The sequence below is a fragment of the Penaeus japonicus genome, unplaced genomic scaffold, assembly GCF_977035675.1.
Source record: "Penaeus japonicus unplaced genomic scaffold, GWHDUDI00000001_assembly GWHDUDI00000024, whole genome shotgun sequence".
NCBI classification, from domain to species: Eukaryota; Metazoa; Arthropoda; class Malacostraca; order Decapoda; family Penaeidae; genus Penaeus; species Penaeus japonicus.
In genome coordinates this window covers 4,447,726-4,467,630 of record NW_028234426.1, presented here as the reverse complement: position 1 = coordinate 4,467,630, position 19,905 = coordinate 4,447,726, and the positions used below count along the sequence as shown (strand labels likewise).

Here is a 19,905-nt window from a genome sequence, read left to right as displayed (position 1 = left end):
GCCTAACCTTACTTAGGCATGAGTGGGGTCTAGGGTGGATGAATTCTCCCACCTCCACACACATAACTTCTCTAGTCTCCTTCATACTCTCCCCTGCTATCTGGACCAAGATTGTGGGTTATAGGGGTCGAATCGCGGATCACACTCACTACATTTGAATAGTAGAGGGTAAGAGATATCCATAAATACCAATATCGTGGTATCTAGCAAAATGGCACTATTCTGAATATCTTCCTTTAGCTGAAATGTAAATACCTACTAACTATTCTCTTTGGTAGAAAGAATTACCATAAGCAAGGTTGGACAGTAATTACCAGGGCAGTAAAGTATAAGCAATTTAACTAACACTAAAACAAATACAAACTACATAAAATGGAACCTTCCTGTGTGTGTCTCTAAGCAAAGGACTACAAATATCATCCCTGTATATTCTGACATGAATGAGCTTGGTCTGGTTCTATACTAACAATAAATCCTCAAGTTCTATATTATACGGAATATGTGCGATAGTCTTCTTTATGATCATTATGTTTGGTTTTCTGGTGAAGTTTAGAGAAGACCTTTATGAAGTGCAATTTATGTTTTCCCCTTTATCCAAATCCACTTGAAACTTGCAGTGATCATAGATGGTAGGCCTGAAATATATAGTCCAGTGGAAAAGTGCAATGTAAAGAGATTGCCACATTCTACGAGTTCTGGAAAAGGCAAACAAACTTCTATCATGTGCATTCTGGTGAGAGCTTGGACTGGTTCTTTATTCAAATATTAATCATTACAGAGTTCTACAAGCTCAAATATTGACACAGCAAATAATTAATAAGTGGCTTATTATATATATATATATATATATATATATATATATATATATATATATATATATATATATGTGTGTGTCTGTCTCTCTCTCTCTGTGTCTCTCCTCTCTCTCTCTCTCTCTCTCTCTCTCTCTCTCTCTCTCTCTCTCTCTCTCTCTCTCTCTCTCTCTCTATTCTCTCTCTATTCTCTCTCTATTCTCTCAATGTGTGATAACAATGTCATAGAAAAAGGTTCTAAAAAGTACATGTCACAAGCTTGTGGTCTGTGTGTCATTGTGTCTCATTAAGAATTATAGTAATATAATATAAAGAAACAAAGAATATATAGATGGGGAAAAAATGTATTAGTAGATAAAGCAGGTAACAAAAACACAAACGTTTTTTGGTACAAGATAAAGAAAGGTGCAAAAACTACTGATCAGTTTACAATTACTGCTCCAATATGGGCATAGGGGTAACGCTTGAAAATTACCTGGGTCGTCAACACTGTCATGGAAGAATAATATCCTAGAAGTCATTACTCCATTGATCACATGTATCGTCTACCAGAATTGGAAGCTACTGCTGGTATGATCCTCCAGTAGAATGTGTGGTACCTCAGGATGGCTGTGGCATGAGCCAACTTACCAATATAAATATATGTATACTAAAGAGATCAACTTCTGCATCCATGAGGAGAATGCCTCAAAAACTACTGTCAGTGCCTCTAGCTTTTTTCTTTCTTTCTTTCTTTCTTTCTTTCTTTTTGAGTAGTTCTGATAAGTAGAAAGTATCTCTAGTACTTTTTTAAACAGTAGTCTGGTTTTGCCATTATTAGAGGTAGGGGATAATCACAAAGAAAGGCAGGAGTGACTACCTGCCATTTAAGAGTTCCTTACCTAACCGTTGTAGTAGTGGGTAGTTTTTGGAATGTAGGTTCATAAATAGAGGACACTTCTACTGTCGAAAAGCACAAGTAAAACATCCCAGTCCTGCTGCTTACCATGTTCTATCTACATATCCACGACATTACATTTACCACATGCCTAGCTTTGGATTTTCTCTCCTTAAAAGTCGCACGTTTCTGGAAAGGAAACCATATTGTAAAAGTTTCAATGATGATCCCCATATTTACATGCAAACCTGTATAATAAAAAAAGATCCATATTTCAAAAAAAAAATTGACCATGTATCATAAAGAACCACTAGCTCATAGCAACGTTCTCTTCAGATGTCTCCGTTTGCTCGGTATCGGCCACCTCGCCCCAAGGCTGGATGAACTGACGGACTCTGGCAGAGCATTGAGGATCATTTCAGCCATCGATGACAAGATATCTGCGAAACATAGCGTGCAGGTGGCAGCCAAACGGAACAGAGTTGTGAGTATAATTTTCCCTATGTTTTAAAATTTCAAGTATTCTGCACCATTGATATAACTATTTTATACTTTCTGTGGATGATCATGGTAGTTTTTCTTAGCATTTTCATAGATTGGATATTTTAACATTTTGAAACATCATTGATGGATAGTAAAGTGATGATTTAATTAAAGTATGAACTTAGAGAAAAAGACAAAACATGGGACAGAAATACACATATTTGAAATATCTAATTTTATACATAATAGTTATGCTCATTCCTCATTCTTGTGTAGAAATATTTAGATAAGCAATTACAAGGTAATTTAGAATTAACCCATCCACGACGGGGGAATTCTAGCCTTGAATGTCCCAATGCCGGGGCGTTCGAATTATTAGGCCTAAATCAATTGAATGGCTGGCACAATACTGTGCCGCCCGGCCACTGGGCTTTTGAATGCGTGGTACAGTACTGTACCACCCGTCCAGAGAGAGTTAAATTAAAGGTCTAGAGTGTTATCTGGAGAACAGACAGCAGCTTGGCAACTGCAGTAATACCAAGTACCTCAGTCATAGTTTCTCCTTTGTAGTGTGTACACAGGTAGAAAGAAGGCAACTGAGTAGGATGAAGTTGTCTTTAAAGGATAAAAGAGAACAGCCTGCAAAGACTGCAACCAAAGAAATTTTACTGGGAACTCAAATCCATTAACATTATTTATCAGTGTGATATAAAACTTAACAATGGTCCAAGGAAAAAAGGGAATTGGTAGTAAAAGCAAGGCGCGCGCGCGCGCGCGCACACACACACACACACACACACACACACACACACACACACACACACACACACACACACACACACACACACACACACACACACACACACACACACACACACACACACACACACACACACACACACACAAAATACAGTATTTTTCTTTCTATATTTTTTGTTTACTGAATTCCAAGCCTAATCTAGTATGAGGCTGTAGCCAACAATGGGAAATGAATATGAGACTTACTTTTTACTGATACTACTATGTATGAAATAACCTATCTTTATCTGTATCTGTATTTATGGCTGTAGATGAACAGTTTAGGGGAGTGACTACTGTTAAGTCTAATATGTTAAAAAGATAGAAAGTATTTCAGGCTCTGTATGTGGGATTTTAGTACTCTTGATTTTGGTAGACCATAAAGACAGCTGGCTTGGTCATTCTTAACCCATTGCCTAATGCTCCTCCCACTGGCAATATTGCAAGCATGCAGAGCTTCCCGCTGAGAGATTTCTCAAGGCACAAAGCTGTGCGATTTTCACCTGCCCTATTCTAAGGGGCGACAAAAAGAGTTATTTTATATCTTTATTAAATTTTTTGACATGTCAAGAAAAACGTGTGTGTATAAATACAACTACAGTGTGTCTATACAGATGTAACTTTACAGTGCATGTATACGACAATGATGTGATGTCTGTGATGTGATAGGATGTCATCCATTGTATAGGAAATATTCTGATGATGTGATATCATGTCTCCATTGTGAATGGACGAAAAACGTACCCATATTCTCAAGAAGTCCGTGCTAAAATCAATGTGAAGTTTTTCAATATACTGGACACTACAAAAACAACATGTAGTTTAATAAATGAATAAAATTAGACCCTATTTCTGTGATAAAAATTTCTCTATGTAAATAGATGCCTTTAGTGCTATTGTTGGTGAGAGTTAGAATTTACTTGCCAGAAATAATGTCATAATAGTAATATTTTCCTGTAATTGTTTATGGATAATGAAACTTAAATCTCTGGCAGTTGACATTTGGTTATGCCTACCTAGTGTTGGTAGGGACTGAGAATTTCAGCAAGTAGGCAACATTTAGGATTTAAGACAAATTTAAGAGCTTTATGCAATATGTTGCAAGGGTATTCATTATTTTGAAGTATATTTCCAGTCTTGATATTTGAAAAGATACCATTTTGAGGTGATGTTATATACTTTGTTGATTAGAGTGAAACTGCATGGAATTCTATGTTTCTGAGCAATATTGGGATTTTTTAAAGAATAGACTTGTAAGAAAGAAAGCATCTGTTCTTGTTTGTCTTTATGTTGAACAAAAGAATATCAGAAGAATAAAGAGTGGATGATGATGCTCTTGCTCTAATTCTTGGCCTTTAATACGACTCACCCTCTTCCTGCAGATAATGAAGCAGGAAGAACTACGAAACAAGCCGGTCAAGAAGGTTCTCAAGGCGCCCCCTCGCACAGAAAACCCCGAGCAAGAGAATGTGGACCCAAACATCATCTCCACAAACCCTGAGGAAATAGCTGTCAAGCCTTCCATCTGCTTGCCCTCATCTGGAGTGGCCATGACCCAGAATGAATGGCTGGTTCAGCAGAAGGCAAATGCTCGCCCCGCAGAAGCAGTGAAGGAGGAAAAGGTTACCACCATTATTCCAACAGGTATTTCTGTGTGTTGTATTGTGCGTACAAATCTTAGCAACCATGGAAAGAAAGGCATTGATACAAAGAAAAGGCTCTATAATAAAATCCATGGGTTTCTAATAATGATCTTGTGGCCTTTGATTGCAAAAGTAACATGTTTTATCCATTTCTGCTATGACCAAGTTGAAGTTGCTTCATAGTCCTCCTGTCCCTTATATAGAAAAGATTTTATTACTTTGGATGGTTTTTATGATGCCTAACACCTGCATTGTCACAAATGCCTTGTATGTTGCAGCAAAACCTTATTTGCTTGTACACATTCCTAGTGATGAAAGGATAATTATTATGAGTGGATGCTTCCAAGAATCATTTGTTTAATGCAGTATGATTAACTATGTTCTACAGAACCTATAAATATAGGCCATTAAGCTGTTGCAGCAAGGAGTAGATTTGCTTACCTATGCACTAGGATAGACTTTTAAGGAAGAAGGCATCTGTTCTGTTTTATTTTAGAGTGAGTGATCAGCCTCTGACATATCCCAACCTTTCACACTCTCTTTCACTCACTCATAATGATTTTTTTTTGTGCTTGTCCTTTTTTCTGTTATAACAATCATTTTATTCCTGTGTGTTTGTCCACTCATTATATTAAAGTAGAAACTTGACTGTTATACATTCATCATCAGGAGCTTAGAAGGTACACTTTACTTTGCCTTACAAATATAGGCAAAATTTCAGTGGGTTAATACAAAACTTACAGAAATAGAAGGAAAACTTTTTCATGAAAAATAGAAAATGCCTGTTTGTGCAATTCAATAGAAATGCTTAGTTTTCTGGTGAGATTCTGGTACCATATCTTAAGAATTATATGCTTGTTTGTAAATTATTATATTGTCTATGTACAATTATTTCTTAGTAAGTTTTATGTGTACAGACACCCTCTCACCTAAAAAAAATTCTTTTGATAGGTCGCCAGCTGCCCAGGACTCCTGTCAAACCCTCTGATGTCCCACCTGAAGAAACTGACTCTCCAGAAACTCCTTCAGATGCAGGAACCACCTCAGAGATTGAAAGCAATGAAGAAAACTCATTTTTGTCTCATGCTCCAGCCAGCACAGCAGCCAATCTTATCCCAAGTGGGCGACAGCTTCCCAGAACACCAAAGGCAGAGGGAGATCTCAATGTCAGTGATGATCAGCCAGAATGTAAAAAGACTGAGTCTCTCTTGCAAGAAAAACCACTTCATAGCAAAGACCTTGCAACACAGAAAAATGGTGATGCCAACAGAAGAGGAACTTTTGTTCTTCCAACGCCCCCAAGATGCCAACAGACAACGCCTTTATCAGAGGATTTTCAATCTGATAGTGAAAGAAGAGGGACGTTCACTTTCCCCCCACCTGCAGGATACGAAAAAGAGGATTCATACAATGATGATAGTGAGGATGCTGGTGATAAGAGAGGGACATTTACTCTCCCTCCACCTCTTGGTAATGAGAAAAAGGAGGACACTTTACTAGACAGAAGAGGCACTTATACCTTCTCTCCTCCTGCAGAATTTCAGGGAGAAGATACGTACTGCGAGGAAGGAGATGAAGAAGACAGGAGTACCTTCAGCCTCCCTCCTCCCGTTGGGTATGAGGTAGAAGACTCCCACAGTGATGACATGGATGTTGATGCTGATAGAAGGGGCACATTTACCCTCCCCCCTCCAAGAGGATATGGAGAAGATGATACATACACTGAAGTGAGTGTATCTGATAGAAGAGGAACGTTTAATGTTTCTTCGGCTGAAGTGGAAGAAGGAGACTCCCATGATTCTTGCCTAGATGATGATGAGGATAATGACACTCTTCAAAATGAAACTAATAGAAGAGAAACTTTTGTCATTCCTCTACATTCCAAGAAAGGGGAAAGAAGAGATACATATGCCATCAATGATCCTTCAGATGTCAAAGACAGACGAGGTACATATGATATCAGTGGTCCTTCAGACGATGACAGACGAGGTACATATGCTATCAGTGGTCCTTCAGACGATGACAGACGAGGTACATATGCTATCAGTGGTCCTTCAGACGATGACAGACGAGGTACATATGCTATCAGTGGTCCTTCAGACGATGACAGACGAGGTACATATGCTATCAGTGGTCCTTCAGACGATGACAGAAGAGGTACATATGCAATCAGTGGTCCTTCAGACGATGACAGACGAGGTACATATGCTATCAGTGGTCCTTCAGACGATGACAGAAGAGGTACATATGCTATCAGTGGTCCTTCAGACGATGACAGACGAGGTACATATGCTATCAGTGGTCCTTCAGACGATGACAGACGAGGTACATATGCTATCAGTGGTCCTTCAGACGGTGACCGCCGAGGTACATATAACCTGGGTAAAGGGCCGAGTGTTTCAGAAGACTACGTTGGGCCAGTGTGCTCTAGCAAAATGAAAAATGAGATATTGGTCTTTCGTCAGGATTCTCCCAAAGTCAAGGCTATGGGACCCATTCCAGATCTGAGTGAGTTCGATGATCTTCCGTTTACTGATGAACTCCCTGCGTCAGAAGTTGCTGTAAACAATTGCACGTTTCAGCTTGAGTCCTGTGACTCTTCCAAGGAGGTGTCCGAACTCTCTGAAAGAAATTTGGATACACCACTTAAAAGTCATGACGAAAAGAATGCTTCACTTGATGAAAAGCCTTTGCCAGTTTCTATTGTACTAGAAGACTGTGGTGTGCCTATAGAGCCTCCAACAGCTAAAGAAAATTATATTCCAAGAGGTAAACAAATACCAAGGACACCTAATGAGAGTGACATCAGGGATAAGAGCAACTCTTTGTTAAACAGTTCTATAAGTGTGACTGAAAGTACCTATGAGCATTCCAGCATTGGAAGTGATCCTGATTTCTCAATTCAGATATTTGTTGCAACTCCAAAGAGACCCCAGAACACAAAGTTAATGGGATCCAAAGGAAAGGATGATACTGTATTGATTGATGTCCCCAGAGATGATGACACTGATGTGACAAGAAGCCAAATCCAAAATATTTCTCAAGTGTACAATGAAGTTAGTTCAGGTGCAGAATCAACACCTAAAGTAAAGCAAAACTCAAAGCAAGGACTAGATTTGGGTACTAATAGTACTTCTGAGGAATATACAGTTACTAATAGTGTTGATCTTCAGAATCAGATTTTGGAGGATAAGTCACCGAATCATCTTTCAAATTCTCTTTGTCTGAAGGAGAATACCAACGTTTCAGGTTTCAATGATTCTTTGGACATTTTCCCCACAAAGAAGAGCAAGAAATTAAGTAGTTCAGTAGCCAACTGTGTGACAAAGGGTGAATCTACAGACGAAAATATGGCGGATGCTGATAGTGCTAAAAGGAATGATAGTGAGAACAAGAGTGAATTTCAGGGTTGCAGCAAGGAAGAGAAAATACAGCATAAGTATGCAGCTCATAAAGAAGAGGAGATTTCAGAAGACACCACAATGCATAATCCTCCAAGAAAGAGGACACAAGTTAAAGCCAACAAGGAAAAAACCACAGAGAAGAGGGAAAATGTTGAGGGCGATTTAACCCACACAGACAAAAAGGGTAAAAACAGAGCGAGAGAAACTAAACTCAGGAAAAAGGAAGCTATTTCTGAAGATATCGATAAGAAAATGGAAAATACCAAAGAAGTGGGAAGCGATGCCACTTCAGGAAGGGAAGCTGATTTAAAGCTTAAAGTCAACAACAGCAAGGAAACAAAAACACAAAGATCTGCCAAAACTTTTGAAGAAGACATTGAAGAAAAAGGACATCTTGATGCCGACCTTGCCTCCACAAGCAATACAGAGCATAATGATAGCGATCAGCTTTTCTTACATCCAGTAAAGACAAAAAAGAAAGGGCGGAAGGGGGCTCAAGAGGACAACCAAATCATGATTGCCACGGAAAAGAAAGAAGAAGATAATCCAGTAAAAGAAGAACATGATGAACCCAAAGAAAAGAGAAGTAGGCAAAGAAAGCCAGCAGAAGATACAACAATGAAAAGAAGAGGCAGGAGAAGGGAAAATGCAGTAACTGAAGATAGTAGCGACAAAGTGGAATCAACTGAAGCCGAGTCAGAAAAGAGAGAAAAACAAGACTCGGCAGTAGAGTCTTCTAAAGAAATGCAAATAAGTAGTAGAAGTGAGGAGGTATCAGCAGTCAAAGCATTGCCCAGACGAGGCAGGAGAAAGAAGGTCGAGACAGAGGAAATACTGCTGATACCAGAGGATGAAGAGGAAGTAAAGCTAGCAAAATTATCTCCCAAAGAAGAACCCCCAAAGACATCTGCTCCAAAGCGAGGAAGGCCTTCAAGAAAAGCAGCAAAGGATCTTTTACCCAAGGAAAATGACGTTAAATTGAATGAGACCATAACAGTTCAGAAGAAGGGCAAAAAGAAACTTGAAAATGCAGAGGAGAAAATGAACTCAAAGAAAAGAAATGGTGCAGGAAATGATACATCTAGAGACAAACAAGTCGCTGAAGAAATAACAGAACCTGTACAGACAAAAGCAAATGAGACATTGCAGCCAGAATCAAAAGCCAGGACAAAGAGACAGACAAGGAAAAATAGTGATGAGACAGTGCCTTCTATAGACAAACAGGCTGATGAAGGAATAACAAAACCTGTACAGGCAAAAGCAAATGAGACATTGCAGCCAGAATCAAAAGCCAGGACGAAGAGACAGACGAGGAAAAATATTGATGAGACGGTAATAAAAAGTCCTCCTGCCGTGTCAGTTCTAGCCAAGAAAAGCACAAGGCCAAAGAGGATGCAGGCAGAAAATGTAGATCCGATAGTAGAAAATAGTAACTTTGAGGAGAGCCTCATAGTAGGTGCCAAGAAAAGTACAAGGCGAAAGAAGACACAGGTAGAAAATGTAGCTCTGGTGGAAGAGAAGGTAGAAGAACCAGAAAAGGCAGAAACAACAGTCATAAGAGGAGAGAGTGATCGAGAGAGCAAGAAGAGACTTGAGGGAGTGGTAGAAAGTGAAGAGAACACCCAAACCCAAAAAACAAAAGGAAGGAGAAAGAAAGCTAGTCCTGGTGACAGTAATAAGGATGTCAAGCAACAAGTCCAGGAAATAAAAGAAAAGGAAACTCAGAAAAACCCAGTGAAAGCTCCTCGGGGTTCCAAGAAAAAGAAACCGAGTGCAGAGACATCGCCAGCTGTTTCATCTCAAGACGTTCTTCCAGCTACTGGTCGTCTAGGGCGGCGATGCAAAGTCAAAGCTTCAGCTGCAATTGCAGAGACTTTAAATAGTTCTGACTCTGACTTCCTGAAGACTATTAGAGCTTATCAATGATGAGCAGCCATTTTTATATTTGAAATATTGTTTCTTAATAATTATCATGTCTTGTTAACAATGTATTTATTCATCTTCATTTTCTTTCCTGCTCTGATATAAGTATAAAAAATAAAATTAATTTCTTTTCTCATATTTATATAAGGATAATACCATGTTTCTTTATACTGATCTATCACTATTTTAATAGTGTCACTAGTCAGTTGGCTGTTGATGTTATTCATGTGCTACAGATTGAGTATTTCAGTTATTGGAGCAAAGCTCTTAAAGGCACATTAAATGCTCACCTCAAGGTTATAATTCTTGGTCTTCATAATCTTAAGTCTTTCATTTCTGTATGTAGTCCCACTTACCCATAATATTTTTATTCAGTTTGGTCTGCCTCCTCCTGAGGAGCTGATTTACTTCTGTGGCTTTACTCACTTCTTTTCACTTTACTTACCACATTTCACCGTAATATTTTTGGATCTGAAGATTGCCCTGGATTCCTTACTGTTAATGACTGTAGTTTTATCATGCCTCTTAACCCCAAAAAGGATGGAAGAAAATGCAAGACTCACACTTGCGATAAGCGAATGGAAAAATGAGCCGATGGAATTAAAATCCATGATGCATCTCTTTTGAAGCCTTTTTTTTTTTAAGGTAGAGTAATCTATGATGCTTAATTTTATGGCATTGTCAGGAAGTGTATATTGAAGATGTGCTGAATTAGTGCATGACTTTTTTTTATTCTGATTATACCATTTTTTTTACATCTTTTTCCCACGTCTTTCCTCGTGTTTAATCAAAACCAAAACTAATTTTGCCTTTGTGATACGGTACAGGGAAATGTTGCTCATGAACTGATCTTTTAACATTAGTGAAGCCAATGTATAAGTAAAAATACATTATAATAAAAGTATTCTATTGTTTTTTTCCTTAAGAAGTCTATACACACCTTACGATATTCAGAAAGAGATACGAAAATTCTATAATCAATTTTTAATAATTATCTCATGACATGAAAAGAAATATCAAAAGTATATTTGAAAGGAAAATTTGATTAAAAATAACAGCAAGTCAGTTTTACATGTCTGTTTTCTTGAATGTGATAAATGTGTATCTTTGATATACATGATATATAAAAACATTGACATGTCTTTGGTTGTATTAATAAGACAATTATATTGTTTGAATTCTAAAAGTTGATGTCAAAATTGTAAACTTCCAACACTTTTACTGTTGTATACATCATAAAAAAGCATATATATATGAAAATTAAATAGTACCTGGGCAGTAGTTTATTAAAAACTTTAAAATATGTACAAGTGGTCAGCAACCAAGAAATTGAATATCCCTCTCATTAAATACTAACTACAACTACAAGAAAGATGGAACCAAGTCTGGCCAGGGAATCTTAACTCGAGTAAAACTGCATTATTTTGGTCCTGATGTGTTTGACAAGAAAATAATTTTCAAGACTACATTTATTATGTTTTTCTGCAAATTCAGACATAAGTAGATTGGGAGGCAAACAATTGATTGACTACTGATGTTATATCTAGATATCCATTTTTATGTTTTTTTGTTTCTCTCTCTCTTTCTCTCTCTGTTTTCTCTCTCTCTCTCTTTCTCTCTCTGTTTTCTCTCTCTCTCTCTCTCTCTCTCTCTCTCTCTCTCTCTCTCTCTCTCTCTCTCTCTCTCTCTCTCTCTCTCTCTCTCTCTCTCTCTCTCTCTCTCACACACACACTCACACACACACACACACACACACACACACACACACACACACACACACACACACACACACACACACTCACTCACTCACTCACTCACTCACTCACTCACTCACTCACTCACTCACTCACTCACTCACTCACTCACTCACTCACTCACTCACTCACTCACTCACTCACTCACTCACTCACTCACTCACTCACTCACTCACTCACTCACTCACTCACTCACTCACCAATCTCTCTCTCTTTTTCCCCTCCCCCCCACTCTCTCTCATTAGTGTAGGGGAAAATAAACATAAACGTGTACACATAAACTCACACGGATTATGACGCTCTAGGCTACCAAAGAGTACACAGGTCATGCTTGGACCTCGGGTCGTACTAGCTGCATAAAATTAAATACATTGATATACCGTGTAATTCACATAACGTCCGTCCAGCCACACTCATATGAACTAATCTCATCATATTTGTTACAGGAATAATTATCCTTAAACATTGATAATCGAGCTGTAAAAATATGAATAAGAAACTACCTAATGTTTAAACGTTGCATTTCTTTCCACTCTGATTTGTTTCCTTGAGCAAGTTAATGTAACTATTTGTTATCTATTTTTCTCCATAAATAAATGTATTGTTGGGTAAAAACGAAGCAATACAATATCATGTAATCACGCCATTTGACCGTATTAATCCATTGTCACACCTCGCCATACTCCCGTGCATCCGGAATAATTTTCATGATAACACTGTCTAGTTCAAAGGCCACACAAAACTGACCCATTGTTCTACTGTGTGAAGATTCTAGTAATAACTATCAAGATTACATTTATCAGAGTATTTGCCTGGAGATCTTTTAATGTGAGAGCTAACGTTTTACAGGAAAATGGTTTCCAAGATATTTTTTTACAGATATAATTTGACTGTTAAAAATCTATGACCATCTTGCATGACCCAGAGGCTATGTTCGTGTTCATCTACGTTCAGATTAGGAATAACATGACCTCCTGAAGCCGTCAATGGTTGGAGTCCTTGTTCTTATCCGGTTTTAGGAAAAATGAAAAGGTTTCAGCCGTTTTCTAGTATATCTCCAGTGGTGCACAAAACGAGACATATCTATACCTCTGTACTCTTCTTACCAACAGAGTCGCCGAGGTTAAGTTGTACTTGGATTGTTTATCAGCTGGTACTGGTACTTAGGCCAAGTACTGCTAATTCATGGAGACGTTTTCACAATACGTTGCATATCTTTGTTTATCTGTCGTTTATCTCTATTCCGTTGATTCCACCCACCCTGCAATATACTTGGCGGGAACTCGAACTAACAGTTTTCCATATCACTCCCTCTTTAGGACGGCATGATTATTTGCGAAGGGTGTAAGAGAGTATTCTGATAGAGAACGAGGAAGGAAATAGAAAATAGAAAAGGGGAAAAAATGGACATGGAATTATTACATGAAAAAAACGGGATAAATAATAATGGGAGTAAATATAAAAGTGTCATTTTTAATACATTAAACGTTGACTTAGCAAGAGAAGTAAACAAAACTTGATATTGTTTAACAATTAAGCTAGGAATAACTATAAAGTTAAATGATTTAACGGGCACATGAAAGAAAATTCCTTTAAAAAATAAACACGAGATTACCAGATTGCTTTGCATGCAGTTGCTGACGATGTAGTGCAAAGGCCAATCTTGGGTCGCCACAGTTTATCTATGAAGAAACAAAATCATATTAGCATGCCAAATTGCAAGTTTCAAATCTTAATGACTGCTGTGAGTGACACAAACTAGTAGTTTTATCATATCCAATGGGTCTGAGGTGTAGTGACCCTCACACATACCCGAAAAATTGCGAAACATTTTATGCAACACATAATCTTTTACCCAGGGCAACACACATGAGGAGTCACTTGCATTTTTTTTTTTTTTAATCACACCTGTTTAGTCTCTCCAAAGAGTCAGCTGTCTTACCTTATTGTCTGTTACGAAATACTATTTTCATTTCGCTTTTCTCTGCACATATCGTCATCATAGTAACAACAATATTCATGACAATGTGATGATAGTGATAGTTATCGAGATAATAATTAATATAATAAGAACAATTGCAAAGTGAAACAAAGACAAACATGTAGAAACGAAAATAATGAAAAAAGGCCTTTTCGCATTTACTGCTTCACCAAGGAATTTTTTTTTATGTTTCAGTAAATAGATCATCTTGATTCTGAGCATAGAAACAAAGTCCATTAGGCTTTTTTATTTTGTTCTTTTACAAGAAAAACTTGCAGATTAAGGTCTCCTCCAGGAGGGAGGGAGGGAGAGAGGGGGAGAGAGAGAGAGAAGAGACCGAGACCCTTAAGGTTTTTAAGTTTTTCTTTTACACGACCACTAGCAGGTTAGGGTTTCCACCAGAAGGGTAGGAGAGAGAGAGAGAGAGAGAGAGAGAGAGAGAGAGAGAGAGAGAGAGAGAGAGAGAGAGAGAGACAGAGACACAGATAGAGAGACCTTTAAGGTTTTTAAGTTTGCAGGTTTAGGTTTCCGTCAGGAGAGTTAGAGAGAGAGAGAGAGAGAGACAGAGAGAGAGAGACCTTTAAGGTTTTCAAGTTTGCAGGTTTAGGTTGGAGAGTTAGAGAGAGAGGGAGAGAGAGAAAGCCCCTTAGGATTTTTAAGTTTTTCTTTTACACGACCACTTACAGGTTAAGGTTTCCGCCAGGAGGGTAAGAGAGAGAGAGAGAAAGAGGAGAGAGATGTAAGTGTTCTCCCTTTGTGCTTTGCTTTTATATTTCAATAAATAGATAATCTTACTACTGAGCAGAGAGACAAAGTCCTTTAATTTTTTAAAAGTTTTTCTTTTACACGACCATTTCCAGGTTATGGATTCCGCCAGGAGGGTAAAAGGGTAAAGTTGCCAGAAAGAAATACTGTCAACGTATTATTGGTACAAATACACGCAAAAAAAATGAAAACAGTTTACAAAGCATTCAACCCTTAGAGTGAAACGGAGAGATTAAAATATTTCTACAAGATAATGGAGTGTGATTCATTTTTCCCTGCGAGCGTCCCGATATGACCGTTATCAATAGCAAACGCATCACTGTAAGTTGAAGTGACCTATTTGTCCTTGAAGCTATTAAATGCCATTTTGTCTTTATTAACCCTTCCCCACTAACCCTTTACTTTGGCGGAAATCCTGCAAAGGGTACCAAGTCGATACGCTTTCCTTTCGTAGCATTTGACGGAAAGATCGATATAGATGGATACAATTTCTGCAACCATTTATAGTATTGTTATTGCTATTGATATTGTTAGCAGTGTTATTACCAACGTTGCCACAGGCAGTTATAGAAAATTTTACATGGGCAAGAGATTTTGACAAGGGTTAAGAAGGGAAATATATAAAATTCAAGTTTTGTGTCTCACGAAACACGCTTATTGCCGTGATTTTAGCATATTGTGGCCCCGATACCAATTTGTTTTACAATTAGAGCTATAGGGAATAAACAATCATAAAGGAAGCTAAAATGTTGGGGAGCAAGCCATGCAGGAGAGGGACCCCCCACCCACCCACCCACCCAACCCCCGCTCCTGTAGATTGGTCCCTGATCGATATTATTGTCAGAAAAGGATTCAAAATACAATTTAAAAGGAATCCTTCTAACATTGGAATGTTACTGTATATTCCTGTTGATACCGTTGCAAAAAATGTAATCAAGGCTACATTAATACATAATACATATGCTGACATCCCTAATTCAGTCATGAAAGCTCTTATTTGTTTAATGAACGCATCCAAGATCAATTTTTTTAATGTCAATTCGTATACCATGATTCTTAAACTCTTTGATATGGTATGATAAAAAAAAGAAAAAGAAAAAAAAAAAAAAAAAAAAAAAAAAAAAAAAAAAAAAAAAAAATATATATATATATATATATCAAAACAAAAACAAGATGTAGGATGTGGTTAGTGCATGGATAATTATATTTGAATTATACCAAGCTATTACATGGTACATTTTCAAATTGCGAGTTGTATAGGGAACGTAAACAACAACAAACTTCTGGATGTAATATAATCTGTGATCTTAGACCTTTTGATATGATGCCAATATCTTATTAATAAAGGTGTATACTAGGTTATCCTAATATTGTATCCTGGCTCATAGTTATTATCATATTTATTATCTATATCATCGTCATTACCATAATCATAAAAAATATGAACTGCTTAATCTTTTCCAACATATTCTAAAACAACGATATTTCTTTGGAAATACTGAAAATATGAAATACATTGAAATCAGATATTTAAAAGGAAAAAAAAAAGAGTTAAAAATGAAATATGTAAGGGAATAAAACTACGGTCTAATATCCGAGACAGAGTAGAAGGTGAAAAACTATCTTTGCATCTATTATATCGGGAAAAAATGTTGAATATAACAAAATGGCGACTAAAATCGATGATGGTGTAGGATTTGCCATTACAATATATGCCAAAGAAAATATATTTCATACAATTATTCATGTACGTTGATGGCAATGTGGGTGAACAACTAAACTTACTGGAAAAATGTACTGATAAATTACACCAAACAGATAAATAAAGATTAATTGATATGACTCAGTTGGGTTACCGATAGAATGTTACAAAGAATTTTGGCCCCGTTAAAAGACAGGAATTCATAAATGTTGTAAAAGTTAAATTTTCTGAATTTCAACACTTGGAATTAATTAAACTGATGCCGAAGAAAGGAAGTATTTCAATGCTTGAGAACTGGAGACCAATCACTTCACTGAATGTAGATTATAAAATGGTAGCTAAATCATTAGCAAACAAGCTGAAGTTAGTGACGAAAATATCATAACAAATGAACAATTTCGTGGAATCAATGGATGATCCATAATTAAGTGCAATTATGTCATCAGAGACATAGTGTGTTTTGCAGATGCTGAACAGAGTGAGCTTGCACTACTGAACCTTGACTGGGCTAAGGGATTTGATCGAGTTAACATTCGAATTTTGATGAAAAGCATAGAAGCCTTAGGTATACCTCAGAGGTTCTTTGAATGGATATCAGTGTTATATACCAACGGCCGCTGCTTAAAAAATGTGTGGGAACAAAGTGGGGCGTAATGTACACACACTTAGAACTCCGGCTCTAGCACTGTGCTATGCACCAGCAGAGTACTGTGCATCTTTGTGGTGCAAGTCTGTTCACGCAGGGAAAATAAATCCAGTGGTAAACAAATCCTGCAGAATTAATAGGGGTACATTGCGCCCCACGCCTACCAACATTCTGTGCAAAATAGCAGGAATCGCTCCCCCGAGCTCCGACGATGCGCCATGGCACAAGTCGAAAAGGGGAAACAAGTCTGATGCGCGGCAGCCATTGCATCATCAAGTGCCTCCCCCAAGCAGACTCGGTCACATAGGAGCTTTACCACTGTGGCCGAACTGCCACCCGGCACAACCCCACAAAGGTACAGACTCCAGAAGTGGAAGGAGTTCGATGACGCGTATACCCTTCCAACACAGCGGTACAATGAAGAGCTTGCTGACGGTGCATTGCTTCAGAGACGCGAAGGATCCGCACTGAACAGAGTCAGATCCAGGATCGCCAGAACTGGTGATAACCTGGTCAAATGGGGCCTCAAGACCGATCCACGCTGCGAGTGCGAAGCCGTGTTAATATTCGACCACACCTTAAACTCTTGTTCAATCTCACCTATTCTAGTCAACTCCGACCTAGTCAAAATTAATCAAGGAACACTCGAATGGATAGCCGTCTGGCGCGAAAAGCCAGACAGCTATCAACGGTAGCAGTAAAGTCATAATCAATGATAGGCCAACATCTAGTTTTCCTGTTGAAAGATCTGTGAGACAAGGATGTCCACTGTCCATGTTGTTATATATAATCTTTCAGGAACCTTTGTATTTACCTATCAAAAAGAATAGCCAAACAAAATCTCCAAAATTCCCTAATGGGAAGAACTTCCTTATATTTGATTATGCAGATGACTCAACCCCTGTAATTTCTAACGACGAATTACTATTCCGAGTGGACGAGGAAGTAAGGAAATTTGAACAAGCTTCAAACTGGATTAGATAGAAATAAAACATTATAATGGGTATTGGATGATGGAGGAAGAGGAGGATGTGGCCGTCAAATTAAAAAGACTGTTGACTCTATGAAAATACAGGTATACACACGAAACTAACTAACGGTATATTGGAAATGCTAAATATAAGAAAGGATGACAAGTGTCTACTGTATGGCGAAAGTGAAACAGTGTTGTATGCATCCTAACTTTTGCAGAGAAGTAATACATGTGGTCAGGTTTTCCACACAAAAATATATATATTAAAGAAAACTTGCAAAGATCATGTAAAGTACTTGTGTTTAATTTCAAATGTGAACATAATTAAGACAGGAATACTGTTGTAATACTTATCACAGAGTATTTGTATAGCTTACGGAGATGTAGACTACATATTGGTAACACAGAGAATGTAATCAGAAACATATGATGGAAAATATATAACAGTAAATGGATATTTCAGCATATTTTAAAAGAAACAAGATCAGTATATTTATGAAAGCAATTCTTTCTAATAAGAATATAGTTAAAAATAGCAGTGCAAATGGACTGACCTGACTGAATTCGATCAGGCGTGACCTTATTCCAATCCCGGTCTCGCATTCCATCTTCGGGAGTTGGACAAGGCACCGTCGCGCTAATTCCGACCTTCGGGAGAATTCGGGCCGCCCCCGCAACACAGATCCTTGGAAAGGTTTGACCTCGAGTCCCACCAATCAGGCAACAGGAACCTAGGTCAGAACCTGGGTCAACTCCACCCATTCCTCCGGTGGGCGGGCTCTCTTTTGCTAAACCGGCAGACTTAAGATGTGTATTGCAGTGGCAACGACACTCTGGGAATCCACTTCATTTGAAAACTACGGCCTTCTGCAACTTGTGCGAACTATGCCAATATTAACCTCTTATTTTCAGAGTTATTTATTGCTATATCTAGTAATACTGTGCTTTTATATTGTGGCTATGATATATTGAAATTGTTTTAGCTTCTGTGTCAGACACCATCCCTTATTTGAGATTATTAGAGTAATCTGCTACCATCACAATATGTAATAGAGGAATGTACAAAGATGTAATATATAGATGTATCCACAGTGTATTGATAAATGCCGCTTGTGTAAACTGTGAATCATATGTAATACTTTAGGTTTATACAAGAATGTAAAACCTGTAAAATGAATTAACCTTGTGATAATAGTTTTTTGATTGTACATAATGACATTATGTGTTTAATATCCCTCTATCAAGGTACCTCAATTTAATGCAATGATACACCTGTAAATCATATAAAAGAATTTAGATAAAAGAAAACAAAATAACTTTTAAACGCGTTCAGACTCGCACGGAACGAGTTTGAACACAACTCTTCAATGACTGTCCGTTTCCTCCCGACTGGCTTCAGTTCTGTTAATAAATAGTTTTACTTGCGATAAATTTATTACAACAGGACATTTCCTCTTACACTTTATTTATTTTTCATAATGTTAAGATGACATTTTACTGACCACCATACATTAAATAGCCGTACATTAGATAAGGTGATGTGACGATGTGAACGTTACAGTTTTTAAGACTATAGTTTATTTAATTTTTTATGTCACTCATAGAGTATGTCTTTAATGTATGAATAGAGAGTGACACGAAAGATAGACATCGTTCTAGGTGTTACATTACAAAGAAACCAACATAGTCACAAATAATAGGCGCAATATGCAAAGAAATAGTTTCGTGCAATCCCGCCCATTAAGAGGGAGTGACCTGTTGGAGGCTAGAAACTCCGTGGCGCCTAAATTTGAAACATCTCTAGCTTGCGATATGTCTTTTCGATGAACGTACATGCTTTAATATACACGATTAGGACGTAGTATGTTATATCTCTCGATTCCGTCGCACATGAACGCAATCGACCGCCTCTGAGCGCTTTTCATAATGATAGGTTCGAGTTTCATTTTTCTTCGCATAATAACAAACGAACAGGCGAGAGAGTCAAACGAGTAACCACTCCTAGAGACAAATAAATCAACAAAACATATACAAATAATTTTTGAATACCATTTTATATCAAATACTCTTTAAAATGATAAAAGATTCATTGATACTTCTTATCTCTGATTTCTTGTATTTAAATCGTTAAGCAAAGTATAGAC

The 19,905-nt window shown here is 37.7% G+C and overlaps 1 protein-coding gene across 1 annotated transcript in view; it reads left to right on the top strand.

Annotated features, from left to right (window-relative positions):
- The window catches only part of LOC122267892 (uncharacterized), a 12,224-nt gene extending 1,380 nt beyond the window's left edge, over nucleotides 1–10,844 (top strand). Inside the window, exons 2-4 of the mRNA XM_043038088.2 lie at nucleotides 2,026–2,173; nucleotides 4,353–4,614; nucleotides 5,565–10,844. Of these exons, the coding sequence (XP_042894022.2) occupies nucleotides 2,026–2,173; nucleotides 4,353–4,614; nucleotides 5,565–9,943 (4,789 nt within the window). The 3' untranslated portion in view covers nucleotides 9,944–10,844. The remainder of the gene's footprint in view (nucleotides 1–2,025; nucleotides 2,174–4,352; nucleotides 4,615–5,564) is intronic.
- The last annotated feature ends 9,061 nt before the right edge of the window (nucleotides 10,845–19,905 follow it).